At 38.1% G+C, this 26,367-nt stretch overlaps 1 protein-coding gene across 9 annotated transcripts in view; it reads left to right on the forward strand.

Moving 5' to 3' along the window:
* Positions 1-26,367, forward strand: part of LOC117230477 (fat-like cadherin-related tumor suppressor homolog) — a 497,091-nt gene that overhangs the window by 420,981 nt on the left and 49,743 nt on the right. For all 9 annotated transcript variants that reach the window (XM_033488013.1, XM_033488021.1, XM_033488064.1 and 6 more), the window contains exons 4-6: positions 8,860-8,966; positions 10,458-10,662; positions 23,507-23,568. In XM_033488013.1, the coding sequence (XP_033343904.1) occupies positions 8,860-8,966; positions 10,458-10,662; positions 23,507-23,568 (374 nt within the window). The remainder of the gene's footprint in view (positions 1-8,859; positions 8,967-10,457; positions 10,663-23,506; positions 23,569-26,367) is intronic.

Raw genomic sequence — 26,367 nt, forward strand, 5'->3', positions numbered from 1 at the left:
AAAGAAATTAAACGATTTTCGCCAGCAGATGAACGAAAAATTGTGTATTAGAAATTAATAAAAGGATTAAATATATCTATCCCGCTTTGCGCCGTATCTTCACTTGCCAAGGAGAAACTTTCTTACGTTTAATTTTCCTCATTGTAGTTTAATCAACGCGGCCACCGCGCGGGAAACCAATCGCCTTATCGTGCGTAAGAGGCTTTCGCCGACCCTCGGTTCCGGCGCGCAAATGGGCTTGCATTCGGGAAATCGCTTCTTAGAAACGGTCGAAAGGTGTTTCCAGGCTATTAAGCAGAGCTTTAGAACGAACATCTCCGCGTAGTATGCTACCTTTTTCTTTCCATATCCTCATGAAAAAAAAGAGGATCAAAAGGGGTGGAAAAACATTATCGTATTCCCGTGGCCATATGACATGGATATATTATGTGAGAAAGGGAGAACGTGGATATATCGCCTGTCGAATAAACGTTAAACAAGTGACAGGGATACGTTGAATACACATTTCCTTTCTTTGCGTGGCAATATTAGAGGCAGAAGTCCTTGCGAGCTGATGCAAGTAATAATCGAACCGTATAGAAATGACTTTCGGGGTAAATGGAATGGCTGGAGAAAATTTTGTTTATGGTGATTGGCAATCGAAGTGTATTTTGAACGTGGAAATATTTGTAGAAGAACTTTGCAAATTTGATTGGAATTTACATTGGAAGAAATTGACGTTCATTGTCGGCTTCTATTACACTATTATAATACGGTCGCAGAGGATGTTACTTCTTATTTCGCGGTATAGGGATGTTAAGTATGTATTTTCATGTGACGTAGGAAACCAGTAACTACTTGCTGAAATCACCTTTCAACTCGAGTTTCGTTCACAAAGTTACATTTAAAGTAACAATGAACAATGTAGGGTAAAAGGGTATCGTTTAAAATTTCATACAACGCTTAATATTCTAGATCTCTATACCAAATCTTACACATTAGTCAGAAACAAGGATTGACACAGCGAAAGCACGGGAAGGATAATTTCATCCAGCAAAATCTCACATATAGAACCAATATTCCAAATATATTTCTTAAAGGAATAAATCTTATCTCTCCGAGTAAGATATATTTACTTTCCCCCCCCCCCCCCCGCCCTCCTCTCTCTCTCTATTCATTAGTCTCAATTAATTCCCGTATTATAAAACATCTCAAGAGTCGCAGCAACTTTTTATCAGATAATTAAACTCTCTCATTTCTGAACAGAAACTTCTCGATGACAATGGCGGATCCATATTTATCCTGGAAGTTTTCGTGCCAGTTTCAACGAATATAGCTATCGACTACTAAACGTAAAGATCGATCATCGGAGAAGCTTCTTAGTTTCTCGACGTCCGTGGAGGAGTGTCGCGATCAAGACGTATACATTCGCGGGCTATTGGCGAAGCGTCTAAAGTGTCGCCGTTTCGAATCTGGGTTAACGATCGGCCATAGTTCCCCCGCGGTGGATCGAGAGTCGAGAGAAATGTCAGATAGAAAACGAGGTGGATGGAGACAGATGGAATTCGATAAAAGAATGAAAGAAGGACAAGAAGCTGGTTCACGGGGGTTGGAGGTCGCGAGGATAGTTCGGGGATGGCAGGTCCGACTATAAAATTGCGCGTTTTCCGTTCGAAGGCTCATCGATCGGTTCGCTGCACGTTTCCGGCGAGCAGAGGCATCGTTACTCGGACAAAAGCTCAAAGCCCCCGCGAAAACGAATTCTGTAACTCTTCCGGATGCTGAAGGTCTTACGGATCCCGGACGCCAAATGGTATCAGCCGTTTATGAAATGGGATAGGTCGGCCCTGGCTGAAATTACCGAGAAGAGATTTTTACGATTCCTCTAAACATCGTTCTCTTTTCCCCTTTTCCTCGGGCTCTCCTCCCTTTCAAGATTTCGAAGATTCTTAACGCCTTCCAAGTTGTTGCCCTCCTTCTCGCTCTTTACGAAATTGGCACACGATCTGGAAGATACGGAGGATGAAAGGAACTGATAATAGAAAGTAGAAATTACGTCGCGCTTTTATGAATATAATTTTGACTCTCACGCTAGAAAATTATTTAGGGTACACGAATGTTTGTGATGTAATTTCTCTGTTACATTTTTCTTATTATTTTTTTTTTTTTTTTGCTTATCACTGATTCTGGAATGCTACAATGTCTTTTTCGAATTACCAAACGTTACGTTGGAAGTTTTTCAAGTTTGACGTGATTCTCACGCGTTTTATATAAAATTCGCATGTTAAAACAAGCTTGGCTATATGTGATAAATTGAATGATAAAAGGAAAATAAAGTGCGTTCGATTTAGTTTAATTAGAATTTTTTCATGCTGATATTCGATTCGTGATAGTTGTTCGAGTTCCTAGAGATTTTATTTCGCCAGTTTCGTGAAGTTGTAAAAGTTCATGGTTAGTTGCAAGTGTATACGTTACCAATTGAATATCGGACGAGAACGTTAGCCGTGTTTTCCGCATCTTACGGAACTAACTCTCCTCATTCCCGGAGCAATACTTGCATCCGTAGCTTGTAGTTAGATATTTTTCTTTAACGTTACTGCTTTAAGTAAATGCGCTCAGTGTTCGATTCGATTTCTACGTTGTTCTAGCTATTCCTTCATGAAGCAATGACTAGAAACGCAGTCTTTCAAACTTCTTTTGTTTTGTTGTTGGAAAAACTTAGAAACGAAGAGATATCGTATTTCTTTATTTAATGCTTCATAAATTAATGTATATTCTGTAGAGACAATGAAACACGATAGGTCGTGCATTTTCAGTTAATTTTCTTAAAAATCTACTTGTTATACTTGATGAGATTTCTTTGTCAGCGTTACCCCTATTATCCCTGGTACCTTAATGAGCTTTCCTCGCTTTATTTTCATTATGACGATAAGAAAGGTTGATCGATGTTTGCAGAAGAAAAGGTCATTAAATATTCTGAAACAATTATTAATTTCCATCACTATAATCGTGACAGTCGTGTATCGTTACAGAGTTAAAGAAATTTTGTTATATACGTATTTCACATAATTGACACGATATACGTGTGTACGTAAAAAGCTTGTATGGTAAATACTTTCTAATACTTTCAACTACTTTCGTCAGCGACTGTAATTACACTTCATCATATATACAGCTAAAATCTATTAATTTCAGAAATCACTCAAGAAACTCTTCTCGGTACCACTCTTCGAAATCCTTTCCACATCGACTTTCGCAACAAACAGCGATTGCAAATGCCTCAAACAACCTACCAATCATCCGAAATATTATAGTTCGTAGCAGCTCGTTTTTATTTGGTTCAATCAACCATAAGATCACTAAAGAAGTTATCGATGTACAGCGTGGTTGGCGAACTTATTAAATATTTGCCACGCTTCACGGTCTTCTACTCGACCCTCGAGTTTCCGCAAGGATTATGCTTTCGATGGCCGATTCTGTAACAAACACGCGTGCCTTTGATCGCGAGTCGATGACGAAACGTTGGAACAGCGCCACGTTGCGAATGCTTTAACACACGCTCGTCGAATTCCCTCACCGGCTCGTTAGAAACGCGTCGCGGTACCAAATTGGTCGAAACGAATCCTGATATTCTTCTTAACGTAATAACTGTGCGTTCGTCAAGGTGTCGGCTGTAGGGTAAATCGAACCGTCAGCTTGATCTCTGGAACTTAAGTGCTTCCTATTACTTATCGCAACAAGTCGCTTTACGACCGATGAATTTAATGACCAACAGGTCGTCAAACTTCACGTGTCTCGCCACGATGGTATTAGTACGGGTGGTATAGCTGGTGGAAATTCTTTCTCTTTCTGTTTGTCGTAGGTAGAATACCTTTGTTAGTTTTGAGATTAGCACGAGGTGGTTAAGGGAATGCTTCGTCGTAAATTTTCATTCGAAATTCATCGATGAGACTTTCCTGAATGATATTGTGGTTAAGAAAATTGTATTGATAAAGTGTAATTGGGAAAAGAAATTGTTGGAATGTGTACATCATTGCACAATAATTCATCAACTTACGTTTAATGTCAGTGAATTGACAAGTTAGAGGCTTGCAAATATGTAATGGTACCTCCAATAGTTAAATTATATTTATTGAAATAGAAGAGAAGATATAGGTTTGATATTCAAAAGTGTCAAAGTTTATTATTATTGAATATGAATTTATTGCAGGTTTGGAGAAAAATTTGGTTTATAGTTAGTTCTTGTTGATTTACTTAAATTATTGAAAAGTGATGCTGCTTCCTTATTGCGTAGCCACTTCAATCTATAAATTATAGATCACAGACTTCTCTTTTATAATGTTACTTTAAATAAGATTGTTACATGATGTGTAATTTGTAAAAATTACTTCCAAAATTGTATCTGTTTTATTATCAAACCTGTTATCATTACAGAAGAAAATATATTAATATCGATAATTTGTAATTTGTGAAACGTAACTTTGAAACATAAATAGATTCGATGGCAGAATCGTGTTATGGAAATCGTGGAATTGAATTTCTGAATCTCCGAATAGCGTTATTTGACATAATACTCGAAATAATATATCACTGACTGGCATCGATGTATTAATTGCGAACGATTTCGATCGCTATTAAACTTTCTAAATGGACGATGATTTGAAACGTTTGAGAACTCGAAGAGGTTAATTCGTGTGATCGAAGTGATTTATTGTTTATTGCTGGCAAATCGAATTGCTGGACAAGATTCAGGCTCTTTCATATCTGTCATTGCCGGGTGAATGCTCCGACCGATTAAGCTGTTCGAATTGCCTACAAATCCTTTTTCTGTAGGTTTGATATTGACAGCAGTTATCTATCGATATACTTAATAAATTCGCAGTTCAACATAAAACAAAGTGTATCATTGAAAAATTTTAACAAATTCAAAACAAAAGGGAAAATGACGCGAAACATGTAGTAAATAAAAAATGGCTTTTTCCATGCTTCACTATTCAAAAATATAACATTGACACTTATCTAAATTCCTAAAATTCTTTACGATTGTATGACGCTCATAAAATGTAAGAAGTGTGAAAAATGTGATGGAAAAAATATCAACCAAATAATACATAAAATGTATTCCCTCAGAATTTTTGAAATTTCTTAAATTTACTTACCAGTCCTTCTATTTCTGTTTGCATCCGAGTATGCTTCACGGAAATTGAAGAGGGAGATAAAACCATCGGGAAACAAGAATTCCAAGATTCCAAAAGATCGTACATTCGATAGCAACCCAAAATCAAAACCGTCGTTTCTTCTGTTCCCAAATCGATAAATTCCATCTTCCCTCTACCTAGTAACGAGCACGATTCGCAATAATATTACGGAGGGACGTCTCTTCTGATCTGGAATTTCGCTGGATTCCCTCTACCATTACGTAATAAAGTGAGCAGCAAGTTATTCGAAATCCTACCCGTCGTCGATTATAATTATTAGAATCATCGATGTTCTCGAGGAACAGAGAGTGCAGAAAGGGGCGAGCCGGCAACTTGGAAATTGCATGCTCCAGATGAACTTTGTGCGACGAGAAACTCGATCTAACATTGATTATTCGAAAGTTGCTAATTCGTAGTGGTTGAAATGCTTCGATTTATTCGGTGGAAGCAGCGAATACCGCGGAATGCTGGGAAACAGTAGAACGAAGTTGACATTGCAATTACATAGACGTCGATAGGGTTGCAAAATTAATTTAGCGACGAGCTAAAACGCGTCCTCTCTCTCTCTCTCTCTCTCGTTTTCTACCGCTCGCCGATGATTCTGTACGGTAAAGCACCGGGTAAACTCGTTTTCGCGAGAATGACTTAATTTTAATCCTAGATTGACCACTTTGATCGAACATAATTCGTGCACTCTCGTTTTTTCTCTATTGTCACTAGATCTTGTAGAATTAGAATACTATCTGAAAGTTTTATTATACATTTTATTCTCTAAATGTTCTGTTCTTGTAGTGATATATTATCTTCGTTAACTCTTTTGACGTTTTTGGAAAAATACTTTCTAAGGTAACTTTTAAAAAGAATACTGGATTGTTATAATTTTTATAGCATCGCTGAGCTCTATTGAGGCTATATATATCCCATTAAAAATATTTGTTTTCGAATTTTGAGTATATCGTAGCATTGTATTTTATGTTAATATCGTAGGTTATCGAATTCTTTAAAGATAATTAAACGTAACTTCCTCAGACAGTGCGAAGAAAAGAAACTAGAGAATCCAGGCTTTAGAAGTTAGAAACCGGAAAAAGTGTATAACACGGAAGACATTCTCACTTTGAATCATTTATTTAAGAACGATTCCGCATAGACTACTTGAAATTGTAAATAATTTGGCGCTAATTAAGAGAACAAAAATTATCATTTTTTTATGTTTAACTGACGGCATAAGCAATTAAAAATAACTAAAATTACAATTAATTATTATAAGATAAAATGAGTATTTCTTTGTCCGAAAATTACTTCGTTCAACCAGTCGTGTTCTCCAATTATATCCTCGAACGTAAGTTCAAACGAATTCATTCCGTGTTACAAAGAAAATCTTTCTGCCTTTAACTTTTTCCATTAGCCACCACCTTCGCATCTCTCTTCTCGTTTCATCCTTCTCTAGCTTTTCGCTCTATCCCTGTCTAAAAAGTTCCGTGGAGCGTGTCTTTTGACACGGAAGAAAGATAGTTTCTTGTCGCGAGAGAAAGCGACCGCCGCCCTGTTACAATCCGGAAAGAAATTAAGTCCGTAATGTTGTTTAGACGAAAAACTGGGACATGAAAAGCGAGCATCGCATTCGACTTCGTAGGATATAGTCGTATCTGCTTCTCTTTCTGTCTCGTTCGCTCTACCACTAAATTGCTTATACAAGTTGCGTTCACGGTAGCGAATTTAATTTATTCTCCCCTTCCACCGATCACTGTTAAACGTGCAGCACGTGTCTGCGTCCCCGAACCCCTTCTATGCTTGAGTGAGCCACGAAAACACGTGTAACGCGTGCTCTGCGGCTACGAAACAATTGCGGAGAGTGTAGAGTCAATGAGACGTTCCTTTCCGATTAATCAAAGTTTCCTTGGACTTTTGAATTACTGTGAATATCAGAGATTAGAGTATCGAATTTTTGAAAACTTCTCGATATAACCACTGTACAGTGCGCCGCAAGCAAACATTTGCACATCGTTCTCTTAATTTTGGAGATCTATGTTTGAGCCGTTTAGAGGCCACGTTGATCAAACGTGTAAATGTAAAAGCAGAGAATGATGATGAGAGATGATGTTACGAAGACCATTTTTCATTATATGTATTTTCTATATTAACCTTGGAATTTGTTATTAGTTATATCATTTTGTTGAAATAAACGAACTCATGGGCGTAAGTTATTTGTTTTTGAAGAATCGAAGATTAAAACGTGTATTTATCTAATGCGATTGAGAAATTAATAGAAAGTTGAGCTAATGAGCTTAGCTTCTGAGAAAATCATTCTTGATTTATATCGGGTGGATTGGAAGTTCTAAAAAAATAGTATGGTATAATATACTCAATATATTAATGCAAACCAGCATTCCAACAGTCCTGGAAATACCAGTCATTGAACGCAAGGAATCCAATAACTTGCGTTGACCGAGTAAATTTTTCTATCTGAATACCGGATTATATACATATATCGAAGAATAAATTAACCATTGATATCTCAGGCGCCGCGCTATCCTCCAATTACATGTGTAGCCATCTTTTTTCTTCGGCCGAGGAAATCATGAAATCGTGAGCGTGGATCACGATTCCACGGCCGTGAATTTTACGGGAACGAGGCCATAAATAACCGAGGACACCGACGTGTATCTGGCTCCCGCTGGGCTGAATTTCGCCTCGGCTCCGATAATTAATCGATATCGTGGAATTACGAGCTCGATATTATACCGATACTGTTGGGCACGCATACAATGTACAGTGATCGAGGAACTGGTGGGTCGAGCCACGCGAAAGATCGGGATTAATGAAGATACTGCAGCGAAATCTGAAGATGCAATTACTGACAGAACAAATCGGGGATAATCTTGATTACGATCTACATCTGCTCTCGTACGTAACATCACGGATTGCTAATTAATCGAGGTCTCCGCCTCTCTTTCGCTCTCTCTCTCTTTGCTGCCTCGATATCTGTTAGCCTTTTGCCTGTTCCTGGACCACTGGTCGCCAGGTATCGAGACGTTATCGTTTTAATACCGCAATAAACCAAGCGTATGTTCATTGATGGCATGTACCGCGGTGCAAGAACCGACCGTAAGCACTGGAATGTCGCAAAAACGATCGAAGACACGCGGAACAACGTGCTCGACGTGTTAACAACAGGAATGCAGTCCAATTTTTGCACTGACGCGCGAGAGCGCGCGCGCGGGTGCACGCTTGGCAAGTCGCCATCTACGTGCACGTCATTTCATATCGGTCCTTGTTGCTAGCTATCTGGCAAGACGGTAATAACGTCTCCTTCCTTATCTTTCCTGCCCTGTCTTCCTCTTCCTCCCTTCTTTCCTTTTCCCACCTTTCTTTTTTCTTTCCCATTTTTCGCGCATAGAACGACCTGTTCCTACTCAGCTCGCATCTTCTCATGGTGATATCGAAGAGGTGAAAATGTTTCGCGATACGGTGGCTATTTTCAGCTATTCCGTTTGCATGATTAGTTACGCGACGAGACGTTTCGATCGAGCATAACTTGATTTTTTCTTAATTATTGGCGATCGAGAAATGTTCTGGAATCGCTGTACGGGAGCAAATATTCCGTTACATTAGATTTGTTTTATTTTCTCCTTTTTTTTCCTTTTTCTTTTTCTTTTTAATAAAATGTTTTTTGGCGTTCCAGGTAACATCAAGACGAAGGTTATGTTGGATGTGGAGTCGAAGAGAGGATACTGGCTGACGGTGTACGCGCAGGATCACGGAGTGGTTCCTCTGAGTTCGAGTTTGCAGGTTTGTGCAATGCGGAAGATAAATTACATGTTTAATGTATTATACTGTCCCGAGAAATATCTTCGTGTTTCGAAATTTTTGATTGTTCACACTCAGATAGTGAAAATGGGAACAGGCAGAGAATACATTGCCACAACAATTAACGTAGATATATTTCCCAAATAATATTGGTTTGTTGAATAAGTCTTAACGAAAAAGAAAGAAGGAGAAATAATTAATCTTTGAAAAATATTTTCTGGGACATCATAATATCAAAAATTCGAGAGAAGTAGTAGAATTTACTTAAATATTTTGTATTTTGAGAATATTATAGCAAACGTACAGTAAAACTTTGGGTATTTATGAATTTTTCGATTTAATACAATTTCTTGTTAATTCCTCGGTAAAAAAATCTGTGTTTCGATCAATGATCAAGGAATTATTATAGAATTAATGCTTGTAACGTCGTTTACGTTAAACTATAATCACTGCCATTACATTTTTGTCATTGTATCGGAAAAATATCACGAACGACTATTTATTTCGTACTTTCTACGTACATAAGCTCCTAGTAGCGAAACGATGGCTAGTCAAAGAACTAATTTTCTCTATCGACCGCTACAAATTTTTCGTATCACTTATCTCCCACCATAATATTGCAACATACATTGCGCTATTGGAAAAAGACTTTCTGTTACCGACGTGACGCAAAGAGTTTAATTTACGACACTTTTATAATTGCGTATATAGATAGAAATTTCACTAGTGATTTAACATGACCAGCTAAAATCTCATCGTGGACACTGCAATGCACTATAATCAATACTGTGAATTTTTATTATATACGCCGCAACTGATATTGTAGAAAATAATCAAGATAAGGAAATGAGAATTCAGTATTAATACTGTCCAACGTTGTGAAATAAGATTATTAACGAATTGTTTAAAAATACGCTCTCTAATAATATGTATTCACTTTAAACTACGATTTTAGTCTTATACGTAGTATCTATAGAAGATTAATACAGGAAGTGATACATTAATTACTATAATTTAAACTTCAAATATTCCTGCTCTTTTCGCTTCATTTCACATTAAAATCAATTTCCTCGATTACATTCTTCGACGAATAAAATAGAAGTTCACGAATGTACATTTCATAACTTACACATTCAACGGTAATCGATAGAAAGAATAAATTATTCCAGGAATCTTTCAAACGATACCTTTTAGCAATTATTTATTCCAAACGAATTGCGCCAATAATTTTGTACCGATTAAAATTCAAAACTGATCATTTTCGAACAGAATTTATCTTAATCTCTGCTGTTTTGCACGCGTGATACAATATAATTCCCATTTCTCAAAGTTCTGCTATACTCGATGCTGAAAAATCCGCCCACAACTCTAGTTTACAAAAATATGGCAATTTTTTTTCCATTTTTTCGCAAACGCACAGCAGCGAGGACTTATCTACCTCTCGTAAATAATTCACAGCCGATTTTCGTGCAGGTGTACGTGGAGGTGCTGGACAGGAACGACAACACCCCGTTGACTGAAGTTCCAGTCTATTATCCATCGGTTCTGGAAAACTCTCCGGCAGGTGTGAGCGTTCTTCAAATCCAGGCGTTCGATCGCGACGTCTCGCCCCAACAATTCACTTTTTCCATCACCAGCGGCAATCCGGAAGGTTATTTTCTCATCAACTCCACCACCGGTAAGTTCCACATGGTCAGTCAGAAAAGAGCCAATATCTTGTCACAGAATCGAAATAGATTGGCTACAACGGTCCTTGGCTGTAACGAGATCAATTTGCCCTTCTATGAATGAGGATTTTAATAACGACAATTCGAAAATAAATCAGGGCAAGAAAATAAGTTCGAGCTTTCTGAAATTTCAATCAAGAAATGTGGATTGAAGAAGATGGGAAGATATCGACATCAGAATTATTGGATTGCTCAAAATTCATGATATTTCCGAGTTATTTTATAGGTCTATAATACTGCATTTTCGAAGATCTGAATAATTTTTCGGAAAATATATTTTCTTACTGCGTTATGTGTCTTTTCATGATAGCAACTTCTGTATTTTAATAGTCGATAGTTCTAGTACTAACGTAAAACACTTGCTCGGTTGATACATTCGTATTTGAATTTATCGAGAAAGAAATTTTAATAAATGTTTGACTTGGACGATGGCTCCGATTAAACGTAATGGGTGGTAGTTTCGCCCTCAATCTATTTAATAATGGCGTTCTGTCACATAGATTGACCCCTGTCAGTTCTCGCGATGAATTAAAGAGATAGGAGCTAGTTGAAGCGAATGCATATCGTAACGATGAATTGGCATAAAGACACAAGGCATGGTTTAAACTGCAGCGAACGATAATAAAATTGCACGTTACCTTCGTTTTATTTTTATCATTGAGCTCGAAAGTTTCAATTTGCTTTCACTTCTGAGTATCACAATAGTCTGGTTTTATAGCTCTTTGTGAACAATAAATTTTAATTATAGCCCGTAAGTTATTTATATTTGACGGCTGGCGCGAGATTCTCTCTCTCTCTCTCTCTTTCTCTCTCTCGTTACATCATGAAACGATATTTTGATGAACGTACAGTCTATTTCCCAACGCTTTCTGACTATTAATATTTTAATTCCACTTCACATAAAATTTTCGATCGAAAAAAGATCTCGATATTTGAAACATCTTTATCTCTTCATTCGTGTCTTTTTAACAGCTCTGTCTTTTCACTGTCAGGATACATATGTAATTTCGATTGCAAACCTGCCATTACGAGCTCTCCTAATTAAAGAGCTTAAATATCAAAGATGAAGAGTCAGGCAGGAAATTATCGACGCTGCAGGCGCGCGCCAATTTTAACGCTACGAGCATGAAGCTCTCCATAATATTCCAATAAACAAGATTTATTCGCTGCGATTCGATATTTCCATATCGCTTAACGGTAAATTGACGATTAGAAGAAAGATTCGATTTAATGAAGATAGCAATAACCGGGGCCACTTGTACGAAGCCGACGCTCAAATTAAAAGTCCAATTTCACCCCTCTGGGTTCATTTGAAAGTCTGATTTAATCGGTCGCTGGCCCGCCAAGATTATTCACCGAGGGTCGAATCGAATTTGTATCGCAAATTGTCCCGCATTAAAATTGATTCTCACTCGTCTGGTGTACGCGTGCCTATTTACGCGCAGTATCATCGCCCTTTCATCTTCAGTTCCACTTTTCCACACCCCCTGATCAGTAATATAACCGCGTCCCGCTACTTTCTTCTCCTTTTCCTTTCAATAACGAGTTTCTGACTTTTCATCGTTTCGTAATTTCGCGGGCTAACACAACCGTTCCACCAGAAACGATGAATAATGAATGGCGCGGCTTGATCGGGCGAATTTGCATACGTTATCGCGTAAGTCGAAAACAATGACTCCGACGCTTCCGCTTCTGTGACGCGAGTCACTTTCCCGGAACATAGAAGACCAGAGAAAAGGGGAAACTGCTAATAAATAATGATTGACGGTTTATTAATGGAGCGAAATTATAGGGAGATAACGAGGTAGGATAATTCTGAACGCGCAGTGTGGATATTAAATCCATTTTAATACTTCGATAATGTAAAAAAATAACGAATATCTCGGAAAATAATTATTTCTTTATGTTTATGATTGTGTCTGCATTTCTGATATCGCATACGAAACATACGTACCATTAGTATTTTATAGTAAATAAATGTCGATAGTTGCATTGCTTATAATGATGTTTAAGACAGATATTTATAGCTTTTACAGTTTAGCTTGATAATAACCTTCGAACGAATAAATCTTGGAGATGAAAATCGAGAGATCGTTCCATTCGTTTTCTTCGTCATCCCAATTTTCTGCAAGAAATTCGCAATGGTTAATTACAAAACGGGCAAACGCGGAACGAAAGTCTCTGCAAATCGGAATTACACATCATTCATTCAATCGGTGTACGTTCACCTCGCAGCGGCATCGCCTTTCCTCCAGAAGTTTCGTAAGCGGTCATTTATTCCCAGTCATCTCGAAGATCGATGGGAGGCGGTGCGGAAAATTGCTTACACCGGTAGAAGACGGCTTGTAATTAAAAAGTCGACCGTCCGCTGATTCGTATTCATCAGTCTTCCCGAGCCACGGGAAACTTTCCACGGTTCTTGGATTGTCGGCCCAGAAATTACGAAAAGACACCTCTACCTTTTTCCTTCTCTTTCTTTTTTTTGCGTTCGATAAGGGGAGAAAAATGTACGCGTCGAGGACGAACTGGGTGACCGAAGGAAACTGTAGAACGAAACGAAAAACGGGCTAGAAGAGTCGCCATTCGATGCTCGTACGAGTGGAACGCCGGTCAATAAAAAATGAGTCGTATCTCGTCGAGTGTCGTTGGGTTATCGAACAATGATTCCGCGTTGGTCCGCGAGAAATGGTTCTTCATCTTCGATTTCTGTGGCGCATTCACACTGTGATAAGAAGCCTACGGATTTTTCTGTCATTTCGTGTCTCTATGAACTAGAGAAATCGAACCTGTAGGTAGAGATTTGTTCCATTTGTTTTTTTAATAATATAAATCGAGAGGATAAAAATTTGCCTAAAAAGAATTTCTCTGTTGAGACCAGTACGAATTGCGATTTATGGTAACTTATTGATAACGTCAGCAACGATTCAGAAAATCATGTGATATATAAAAGTGTCATATAATTAACGAGAAAACAGAGTTTCGTGTGAATCATTGAGAAATACAGACAGTACCATAGTCCAGTTGTCCAGAAAATATTTTGAGAATTATTATTATTATACGTATGAGATATAGCCTTTTTTAAATTTAATAAGCAAAATTCTACCTGCAATCCACGAATCGTACATAGCAAATAATTTAAACACTTTGAACATTCTATACATTTTCGTACCTAGATATCCCATAAATTACATAAACATTCGCAATCTCTAGCGTTGCTACCGATCGTTTCGTATATTCATATTTTCTAGTTTATTTCTTTCCTTTCGATAGAATTTGATATAGGTATCGTTGCCACGTTGAAAAGTCACTGATCCCACTTTTGTTTCATGGAATGAACGATGTTTCGATTGGCCGAATGGCTTGAAAATAAATCGTACTCCATGATTCACAAAGTATCTCGCACGTTCGCTGTATCGCGCGTTTCGATGCACGTACCGACGATTCCAAGAGGTTGTTCGCTGGCCCGGATTGAAGTAGATGAAGAGAGTCGGCTTTTTGCTAGGTGAATACCTCGATGCGTGAAGTGGATCTCGGATTGGGGTGAGGTTATGATCCTTATTTATGTGAAATCATGATGAGATTGAAACGATGAAGATGTTGAGAACCGTGTGCCTGCTGGAGATCGAATTTAAAAGTAAATCTTTTGAATTTATACTTTCGCTTCTTTACTCTTTATATTCACCAGACTAGTCACAGCTGACCTACATTTTTTAATGAAATTTGTGAGAGATTAGAAATTCGACTTTTTGATCCTTTAACCTGGGAATATATAGAATCCTGGTTTTTTTATTTCTTCGTCGTGTCAAACATTAAATAATATTTTATACTAACTTCATAATTCACTATTTTTTTTTGTATTTTTTTAATGATTAGTATTCTCACCATTTAATATTTTTTTTAAAGAGTGGTTATATAATCAGTCGATCCACCTATAATATTCAAAAGCTGAAATAATTAAAATGCTTGATTCAAAATTCCATGCATAGCGAACTGGTATTAAATAATATAAAGAAACTAAAGATTTCCAGTAATTACAAAAATAATTTATTCCGATAAAATGTATTTTTATAATTTTTTCTTAGCTCGCCAGAAAACATAGTACAATGTAATCACAGCCACAATACATTAATATTTTCAAATGATTTTTCTCGTATCAAAATTTCCTCTATAACAAAAAGGGTTTTAAAGAATCTGTGCCATTTACACTGGTTTTCTGCTGATTCTCGCAATTACTGTCACGAGCCAAAAGATTAGCGTAATACGACCTCGGCATATTCCTTTCATCAACAATGCACGAAACCATTTGCACAACGTGTGTATACGCGACTTAACCTAATACAGTGATTAAGTGAAACGCGAACGCATTCGGTTGCTTCTTTTTCTCTAAGCTGTTTATCCGGTGGATCGTCTGTGACAAAGCGTAATAATCTCGGATAAATATGTAGGAGACTACAGGGTTGCGTAAAACGTTGCGTGGTTTAACGCGGTCGTCGAGTCCGTTAAGCCGATTTCGCGATCTCCAGCGGGAATTCGATGCGTCGAGCACGCTAGATCAAATGGTAGCTGGAAGTTAAGCGCTTTTAGGCTTCCGCGGTTCAACCAGGATATATCCGCGGGATCGTCGGAAATGAATTTCGATCTCACAGAACTGACGGTTCTACGGCTGCTGAGCGACAAATTGATGGAGCTCCGTGATGCTTGAATCTTGATGGAATAAGGAATAGGAAGATATAGGAAGTTCTTGGAATTGCTTCGAAATTTTGGCGTTCTTTAAAGTTACGTTTTATTATCCGTCAATTGTGCGAATAATCTTTCCACACGTTCTATCAATTTATTTCAACGAACACGTTGACTGTCAAGATCGTTGATAGCCCGTGCGATTAAATTTTTTAAAGTAATCAAGATAAGATAAATTTTATGAAGTAAAAATTTTTTAATGATGTGGATGATTTAGACAACATTGTCAGAAAAGAAGTTTGTCAATATAACGTAATATTTTGCAAAAATTAAATATTATATCGTGGCATATTTCAATCTATTACAGTTTACAGGGAAAATTATATAAAATCCGGCTGGCGGTCAACGCGTTAATCTATAAATTTAACATCAATCTACAAAAAATAATTAAAAATGAGCGATCAAAATTGTAATCAAAACTACGCAGTATCTTGTACGATGCGAGAGTAGAACATATCTAACATTAGAGTAGTCGACAAGTGTGCGTCAAAAATACTTATCAGAATATCCGACTGATCATGAACGTTTACGTGGATTCTGCTTAGTCGGCGAATACGCAGATTTAGAAACAAGCCGGGGAGATTCGAAATAAGCCTACGGATCGCCATGGTAACTACGATGATCGTGCGTGAAGAACAGATAGGTCGTTTAGCCGGGAATTTCACCCTGGCCATTTTGCAAGGTATAAACGTATGCTTATACGCGTACTTTCTCTTCGTCTCGCGAACGCGAAATTGATCGCTGCGATTAGGAACTACGCACGCGTGCGTACTGTAATCGCTCGGCGATTTGTGAACCGATGCAATCGCCGGCCTTTGTGGGAATCGAAAGACGCAAGATGGTAGCGATGCCTGATTCTATGAATTATCGTTGAGGGAATGGAGAGTTGGCCGGAGGTAATCGTAAATGTTTCTGATAGGAAGAGAGATGAACGCGAGGTACCAAGATGAATTATTTGCTCGTTAATAAGTATTTAATGTATTGATTGATGCTGATGGTGGTGATGATAAAACAACTAGAATTTATGTCTATTTCATTCAGTGTTACTATCGAACCAAGAATTACGTCGAGTTTGGAAATTGGAAACATGAACTCTGGATTTTCGCCTGATTATAAATGGATATTTTGCTATAGGAATTTTTGTAAATTTGGAAAAAGGCGAATGTTAATGATATGAGAACAGAATATTTGTCAGAGTATCAATTAAAATGGAATTCTTCCTCTGATAATAATATTTATACATTTTTATGAGATGCTAGATCTGTAAATTTATTAATACTCTGTTTTCAAACTTTGCTGCTATCTCATGTACTCGATTACAAATGGAAATTCTTTTGCACAAAGATAAGCTTGCGATTAACGACGCGTAACATTCTCAAATTTCTAACAAAGTAAAACTGCTTCTTCGCTACATCTCTGACATTCGCATATAAAAACGAAAGAAAGAACTGTCGGCCGATAGGATCCAGCAAAAAGAAAAGACACTGCACAATGAACTGCAGCACGATTCCGGCCATAAAACATCCCAACAATCAACTCGGAAAGAAGGTCAGAAATCGCATGTACATTGTACAGCATAACTCCCTCAGGTTCGTTATCGCAATTACGCGCACGTAACGAAACACTTCTCCATTTCCTTTCTTCAACCGTTCCCGATTCGAACGAAAAGCAGAACGAACGAGTTCGCGGAAACCAAAAGAACAAATCGCGAAGCCTAACGCAATTCGTAATTACGTGACGTAAAAATAAATCGTTGGATCAAAAGTGGACAAATGGATAACTTCAGTTTAGGCGATCACAAATTGTTCGAAGGTTTCCACTTGATTGAAATTTGGTATACAGGAGAAAACTTTCTACTGAGTTTCAATGATTCGAGATCGATCAATCGGCTCGGTCAATCGAGCAAAAGTTGCCTAACGTAAACGCTGCTTAAAGAGCCGACTACTACGGACGAGATTGCATAAGTTACAGCGCGAGAGTCACCGGGAAGCGATCTAATTTCGCGCGGTTGTTACGTTTACGGTTCACCAGCTGTATTGTTTTTATTTAAAGAAACACAGGAAATAATAACGGATAATCACGACGTTTTGGGAATGCTATTGCGAGGATTAGATCAGATACCACGGCTCTCTCGGCTGTGTAATACGCTGCAGCCCGGGGAAAGCTGTGTGTACACATGCGCCAGTGAAACAGGTTAGTCGTATCCGGTGAACATCGCGTTTTATCACGAAAAGGTTTTTTTTATGTCTGCTGCAATCGAGTATTCGAACAGGCGAACGGCGATAGGGATATTATTTTGGTTGTTCGTGCAATTGAAAAGATATTTGAATCGAAATTTTATATTTATGCAAAATAATGGATCATTAGTACATTTTTAATACTTTCATTGTATTAATATATTTTCAATCCGTTTTGAAATATATTCACATTTCAATGTTCAGCTTTTAACTATGTACTCCTCGTTTTATCCTTCGTTGAATCTGGCTAAATTTTACTATACTTTCATTTGAAATCGTGATACTTTAATATGTATTATACAAAGTTACGTAACAATATGATGACCTGTGACGTGACGCTATCGTCACACGAGTATTAACTATTAGTTTCCAATATACATATTTATTTATCTGTTTATACGTTTCTCTGGTCATTTATTGTTTCTATTTTTATGCTTTTGAAATATTTGAAATTTCTGAAATTTCCTGCAAACATGACGAAAGCTATATTTTATTCGCGTATCCTTAACTTGATGAATATAAAACTCGGTAAATCTACTTTTTCTTCTACCAAACTCTCGTCACACATTTCGAGCGCGAAATTCAGTCGCAACCAGCGTGTTCAGCCCGACTCATTCAACCCTGCGATTTCGCTCTTTTATTTTTATCCCGTTCGCTCGTTCCTTCGTTTAACACCTGTTCACGTGGAAACTCAATACGAAAGTCCTATGTCGTCGATTGAGAGCTTCTAGAATCGCGTTCGCGAGTTTATCCGAGTTTATTCGACGATCGAAACCGATGGAATAAGGTCGATAGCCCGACATGACCGAAAAACACCAGCCGATCCGGCACGAATTTTAAGATCCCGCGACGCATTTGCAATTCAAAGCGATACGTACACGTCGATAGGTAGCAATTGTTTCGATTCTTCATACGCGATCAATGGCGGCTTCTGATTGTACCGGCGCTCGTTAAATTTCCAAGCGTCCTGATTTCGTGCCTTCAACTCGCCGGAGTTTCACCTTTACCGATCTGTGGAGCAAGATGCGTAATTTGCATACCTAAATAACACGTGACCGCGATAAATCTGCCGATTCTCGAGTTCTGCCTTGATTTCGATCACGTGCTAATTCTATGAAAATGAATTATGCTTGATGAACCACTTTTCATCGGGACGCTACAATAATATTACAACTTGTTACTTGCGCTGCATTTCGTTTTCGCATCGGATTAGTTTGTTGTAGAATGTATGTTATTGAATATTTTACGATATTTTAAAGTTTAAGCTCGATTACGACCAGTGTTCGCGAAACTAACAAATAATATGCGACCATTTAACCCGTTAAAAAAGACTTCGATTATCACGCAATTGGAAATTAATAAAAACACATCCGTTTCATTTCGATTCGTTTCACTTAGGCTTAGTCGTAACAAACGTAAATATAGTGTATAATTCATTTTTAACATAAATCAAACTTGATCAATAACGCAGTATATACAATTCTAATTTCTAAGGTGTCACTAACATTTCTCTGTCCCCCAGAAACCCTTCTCAAACTTCGATTCACAATTTTTCCTCGTTCAAATACGCAGCCCATATACGCAACACTGCTCGTTCAGTCGCGATATTTTCACGCGACGGGGATGTTCCTCGAATGCACGTGAAAAGAACCTCTGCGACACTCTGCACCGGAAATCACGCTCGACGACGCGACGTGAACTGTGCAGGGGAAAAAATTTCTCCGGGGAAGCTGGCTGGTCCCACGGTTTTCCACGGAACATTTTTTAGCAGTCGTTATAGAGTAAGCTGCCGGCGGGCTTCGAGATCTCGGGGATGAACGTCGTCGGTTGTGCTCCGGGGAGACGAAAAATAAATCCGTTCTGATCTGATGATAGCGGCACATCTTGGTATATCGGCGGAACCAGATAGTACTGTCGATAATATCGCGAATAGTTTTGATTTCCGATAACGAATTTCTCGCGGAGAAAGCTGTCTACGTGTGACGAGCCGCGCGTTCATTCGGGTGAGTCAGTCGAGACGACGATGTCTCGATGTGATGAGACCGAGGGACCAAAACGAAAAGCAATTATTTAAATGCGTTCTACGTCGTGAACTTTTCTATTCGTCGTCGAGTTTTTACCGGTATCAGGCTTTCCCTTTCTTTTTCACTTCGTCTTGTTCACTTTATTTTTCGACGATCTCTCGTTCCTCGTGACCATTCTTTTCTTATGTGGATCGAGCCTAGAGGGTGATGCGAATGAATCATGGGAATAGAAATAATGTAGCTTGTTTTGTAAGAGTTTTGGATCGTTTTTGAATCGGAAGAGCGCCATTAAACGTATTAAATTACGTACATTATATTAAAATGTTATTTAAATTGGTATGCATATAATGTAGTTTAATGTAAATCTTTCGTTTTCCGTTTTAGCTTTTGTTACATATTTCTTCAATAAAAAAGGACTTGCAAGAGGAATATAGGAATTAAACGATCTCAGTAAAATCCAATAATTAATAAATATAAAAGAATCGTAGAGAGTATCTGTTATTATTAATTATTTAAATACCTAGAAAGAATAGAGCATTTTCAGAACTATTTTAATTTTCATGTTACGTAACTATAGAAAAATAAAAAAAACATCAATCCATTCTTTCACTCTGTTATTCGAAAGTTTCTCTAAATTCCATATAAAAACCAACTCCATATCGGTGACCACACGAAAATCATCTCCAGCTGGACACTGCAATGCGAACCGAAAAAGGACTCGACTCTATCGTGGTTCCATTTTGTCGTTTACATATCTTAGCTTTGACACGCGTGTATCACCCTCGTAAATTTTCCAACAGCCTTTCAGACTCACCCTGTACATTCGTCGCGTCATCTCACCCTTCTAACCTTCCCCTTTTTCCCGTTTCACCAGTGATTCCAACGAGAAAAGCGCACGTTGGCAGAACGTCGACCTTTATTACCACGTCGAATCTTTTGGCCAGAAAAGTGTACGTCGTACCAGCATCGTATTCGAGCAACGATATTGCATTTGACGACCGTACTGTAGTTTCTTGTCAATTTTTTATGTCGACCCGTGATTGTGATCTGAGGCTCGATTCGATCAAATGACGCGTATCGTCATTTTGTGTTGATGGCCCTGTATGATCCGACAGCTTTGTATTTCTAAATATATAATACACACAAGCACGAGCTTTTGTTATTAGTAAACTGCGCATTTTTTATGTAATTTACAGAAAATTTGGGAGTGCAAGCAGCTGTTGAATATTAGTTGAAATGCATCATAAATGACATGTTTGATTTCGTTATAAAAAATAGATTATATGATCCTGATATTGTAACCAAACTGAATTATACAGTTGAAGAATATCGAAACGGTCGAACTTTGTTAGCATCTATTCGAATTTTAATGTATACAAATCTTCATTTACCTACTGAAAATTTCATTTGCAATTGTAATTGATTCTTTACCATACCAAAAGCTAATTGGGTATTCATGCTCGTTTCGTCAATTATGTTCAATGTTGTAATTAATTTCTTTCTTTTACAGCCTCGCTACGTAATTTAAATTTATATGTGGATATTATTGGACGAATGTATCTGTAAATTGTTTTTTATCTCTGAAAGTAGTAGACAAAAGATACGTCAACAGAAGAAAGGAATATCTGAAAATAAATTGCGATTGAATTACAGAAATTTAACCAACAATTCATTTTTACACAATTTTTGATAATATTCCCTATTGAATAAATTAGACCTCAAGGAGCTAGATAAAGCTTTCTAATTAGCGCATGAATTTGGTCGATAATTAGCTTCGTGAACACAGCCGCGTTCAATATATTTCGCATCCACGAAATTTAAGCGTTCCCCATTTGAAGAGTAATGGAATGCACAGAATCAGAGGTTTGGTAAATTTCGCGCACGCGTGCCAAACATCTCGCTTCTTCGCAAAATAGAAACATGCGGCTTCTTAACCTGATTAGTATTTCCGGTTGAAATATAAAATCTGTGTCGTTTGCTACCATTGCCGGAAGCCGGAGAAACCGTGCAGAATGTGCAGAAAAAAAGGAATGCGACCGCGGAACAATGTACTCTGGAAATATTTTCAGGGGCTTCGTTTTTGTTCTGTTGCTTTTAGAAACGTTCTCAGAGTCCGGAAACTGTCTGCATCCGGTTAAATCTTCTGTCATCCTGTCAAAAAGTTGCTCTGGTAGATGCTAAATACTGAAACATAGTTAAAATTATTACGTTGTAGGTGTAGCTTAACGAAATGGAAGATTCTTTCTAACTTTCAAAAGAAGTCGCTACAAAAATCATTGCAAGAGTCAATAATACTAAATAGTACAGTTCAAATTAATTTTTATTTCGACTTATTCGAACAAGAGAACATTCGTTCTACACTGTCTTCGTCAAAAATATATTTTTAATTTTACTCATCGACGGGCAAATTTTAATGTATAACCCATTTAAACGGTAATATCAACGCTTCAGTCTCATTTCGATCATCCATTCTTCTTATAAATAATTAATCTTCTCTCCCATCTGTGCAGCATCAAATCAATCGTAAGAAACGTTTCCCCTTTTCAGTCTTTCTCCGGATCGAATTTCTTTCGTTTCTGGCGACGAACATCGGCGGAAAAACGAGAAGGGACGCGTCGCGGAGAACAATTTGCCGCGAAATTGTTACGGTCTCCGCGACGAATAGAAGGCCGAAACCCAATTACCACGTCGACGTTTCTCGATCGCCGACGTTCGAAGCTCGGCTACAGACAATGCCAGACCCGAAACTCTCATTTTTTCCCCTTCCCTCAATTATTTTTCGACGACACTCGTCGAAAGCAGACGGATGCGCGAAACGCCCGGTGTCCGCGAGGCATTCGAGCCTTTTCGATTCCACGCTGTGACGGAAAACCGTTCGTTCTTCGCTGCGAATTGAACGAACGGAACGGCATATCCATCGTCGGTCATCGTTAGTCCTCGAATTTTCGCCAAGTGAAACCACAAACGAATCCCTGAATATCGTGCATTGAATCGTGGGTGTGAAATAAAATATACTGTATGTGCGTAAATATACAGTGACACTCGAGAGTATTTAAACAGACATGGAATCTCTTTATGAAAATATTGTAATATTATGTGTGCTACAAGAAACATTTTGAAATTTCACTAGCACTATAATGAGATGTGGCTATCATAATTACGTTCGCAAAGTTTGAAAAAGCCAATAAAGTATTTATGCAGTCATATATACATTATGGGAAGCTATAATATTTAACGAGACCATCTTTAGCACTAATTATATATTTAAGACCTCTATCCGTGTCATATCAGCTTTTTACTAAATGTATATATACTTGCAATATATACTTTGTTGCCAATAAATTTCAGAAGTTTCAGAAAATCTTGTACAACACACATAATATATTCATACAAATTTTCTACGATAAATGCACGAATACATTCGACAGCTACAGTATGTATATCTATGCGTAATTGCATAGAAAATGAAAAAGAGACGAGAGAAAAGAGGTGAAGGGAGAAAATGTGAACAACGAGGGAAAGAATAGAGAGACGAGTTCGACGGGATTCCGGTGAAATCTGAACGCTATAATTTCGTGGAAACCGTGGGCATCGAGCTAATCTTTGTCCCGCTAATTGAGGCCTTTTCATTTCACCGTAAATTGCCACGGAGAATTGTCCTCCGGTTTGCTCGGTGGCGTCGGTTTACCGGTCGGTACTCGACGATAAAACGTCAGCCCAGAAACCTTAATTGAAACACCGTTTAATCGGGATTTATTAAGGTTGCTGATCTAATTCTCTATTTAATTATGTTTCAGGTTTGATCACGACCAGCGGCCGGAAACTCGATCGAGAAAACCAAGCGGAACATGTTCTCGAGGTGAGTTTGCATACGAATTATTATTCGTAAACGGAGAAAAAGAAAATGTATACATTGAAATTTGATTCGGGACCATGAATCAGCCGTTATTTGTGAGAGTCCTGGATTTTTTGGGTGACGCGTCGTTGTCTTGCGATTAATCGAACGGGTCATGTTACATTGAATACGGAATGATACATAAATTGCAGGTTGATGGCATTCCACGTATTTAACCTGTATGCAAACTTGTTATTTGAAATTAATTTTTGTCAGGATTTGTTTTTTGGAAATAAATTCGAACGTATATTTAATCGTATGCACGTAATATGCAAACGATATCAAAATGCAAATTTACATCTTTATTGCATTCTGCTAAATTTTCTCCGTGACATGTACGTATTTTCAATTAAACATACTCTTCATAAATTTTTTCTGGTTCTTTATATGGAACATCTAGAAAATTCAATCGTGTATAATTCCTTGAAACTCAATCTTATTTAATTCCTATATGAAAATCTAAATTATACTGCGCTAAACACATAAACTAGATTTAATTGGATCCAATAGCTACAAAATTCGTTAATTCCCAATCGTATAATAGAAATTCATCTTCACGTGGTAAGCAACCCTTATTTAATTTCTATGTCTCGAATTCTAAGCCGTGCCTCACAAAATTCATAAATTACGCTTTCAAAATTACAATCAGGTCCTTTTCACGGTGCATTCGTATGCACCACAAGTTCTGTATCCCCTTAATCGTTTATTTTCTGACGCGATTACCAGCAGATCCCGGAAAGTTTTGACGCGATACCGTACCCGGCTTAATACTAGTTGTCCGACTCCCAAGTAGCTTCAGCAAAATAATCACCTTACGCTAAGTATAATCATGCGTCGATGTGTACGTGGTCGCGTAGTTGGCTCTTTGCACACGAACCGTGGTCGGGTTAAGCTGGATTCACGCAAGTCAGGCCATGACAAGGCGACGCCGAATTTCTCAGATCGCGATGAAACGCCATAATGCAGATTCTAAATCCTTTTTGCTCGGGCTTAGAGGTTCTTCGTTAATTGCTCCAACCAAACTACTTTTTTCATTACTTTCTAATAATTCCTGGTTGTTAATCGAAATGGCGGAAGGGGAAGCTAATAGGACTGAAATATAGCTTAATGTGAGGAAGTGGATTAACGAATGTACAAATTTAATTTACCATAGTGAATCTGCGAATATTTGGAAAGTATAATTGAAATGATTATATGCTATGTGTAGAATGTTGATATTTCAATTACGACTAGAAAATACTATTTAAGGGGGAAAATGTTTAATTAAGTATCGTACATGGCTTCTTGTAACGTGCTCCGAGTACATTATTAGGAGACTATTCGCATATTTTCATAATTTAGTAATTTACTGCAAGACGTAGTGACTAATTGCTTTTAATCCCTTTCATCATTTGGCAACGTAAAACGTAATATATGCATGAGTGTATGCTGCGAGGCTGGAAAATGTATTCTGTAACACCCAAACATTGCTACATATTTTCGTATGCTAATTGTTATGCAGAATTCTGGGATACCTGAGATAGAAAATTCTCAAACTTTCTTTGGTACGCTCACAATGAAAATAAAGAAAAATGTTTACAAAGCGAAAGTTCTGTATAAAACGGTATAAGAAGTTAGATTTCCTCCATTCTATTAAGCAATGTCACTTTCCATAATGTAACAGTTAAGCATGGAAAACTCATCGAATCCTTATCCAAAACACGATAGCGGCTCATTTCATCCCCCGAGTTTAAAACGTTCTCGCATTCTCAAATAGCCTCTGGCGAAGCAGCGTTCTACGCACCCAAATGAAATCGCTAAAAAAGATACAAAACACTAGAAAACATAGTCCAGAGGTTTAAAGCCATTTAGGGGGAGGAATCTTGAAAGTGTTGAATGGTAGCAAGTCATTAAGGTAAATCGAATTTCCTAACGGCGTGCTAACGCAAACAGGTGATAGGTCGATTACCGATGCACCCTTTCTATCTCTTTAGTTTCACCCTCTTCACCTCCTAGCGAATCTCTCAAACCGTTCCACCCTTCGATCTTACCCCCTCTTTGGTACCCATTCGCTCGCTTCATCCCCTAATATTGTCAGACTGGAAATGAGGAAGAAAATCGCATCCTCCCGAAGATTGAAAAGTAAAATGAGGAGAGAATCTCCTGTCTCGCACGGTGAAAGCGAGAGGACCAGCTTTAAGGGTGTCATTCCCTCGGAGAAACACCGAAAGAGAGCTTCTCTCCTCTCGGAGGGATGAATGAGAGAGATTGTGTTAGAAAAGGGAGGAAAAAGGAAGTGATACTAAAATGGACGGATGAAGGAAAGAAAAGCAAACTGTCGGACAGTGAGTGGATAGAAAATCAAGGACGGGACAAGGTGAGGCATTTCTCTGCGGCTCTCTCGTCATCCGGGGCTCTCAGGGATTTCTCTTCGCGTTCGGATTAAAGGAAGAGCACCGGCCTGGTTCCCCTGCCGTGTGTCTTTCTATAAGGCTTCGTATATTTGTATATGTGTGCGTCTGTGTGTCGTGAAACACCGGAATTTCGTTACAATGGAAAGAGCAAAGGAGTGGTATAGCAATCTTGGAAAAAGCTTTCCCGGCCGCACCGAGGGCTACAGATAAATAGACGCTGCTAGAGACGACGAATGCTTTCCAGCCCCGATAACGAGTTTTTACGTGTCAATAGATCGGGATTGCGTAGACAACCACATCGGTTTCCGATACAGCAGATCTTCAAGAGAGGATAAAATTTATTAAGTCACGCGGTTACGATATGTTCGAT

This window comes from Bombus vosnesenskii, unplaced genomic scaffold (genome assembly GCF_011952255.1).
Source record: "Bombus vosnesenskii isolate JDL3184/JDL3185 unplaced genomic scaffold, Bvos_JDL3184-5_v1.1 scf7180000013262, whole genome shotgun sequence".
NCBI classification, from domain to species: domain Eukaryota; kingdom Metazoa; phylum Arthropoda; class Insecta; order Hymenoptera; family Apidae; genus Bombus; species Bombus vosnesenskii.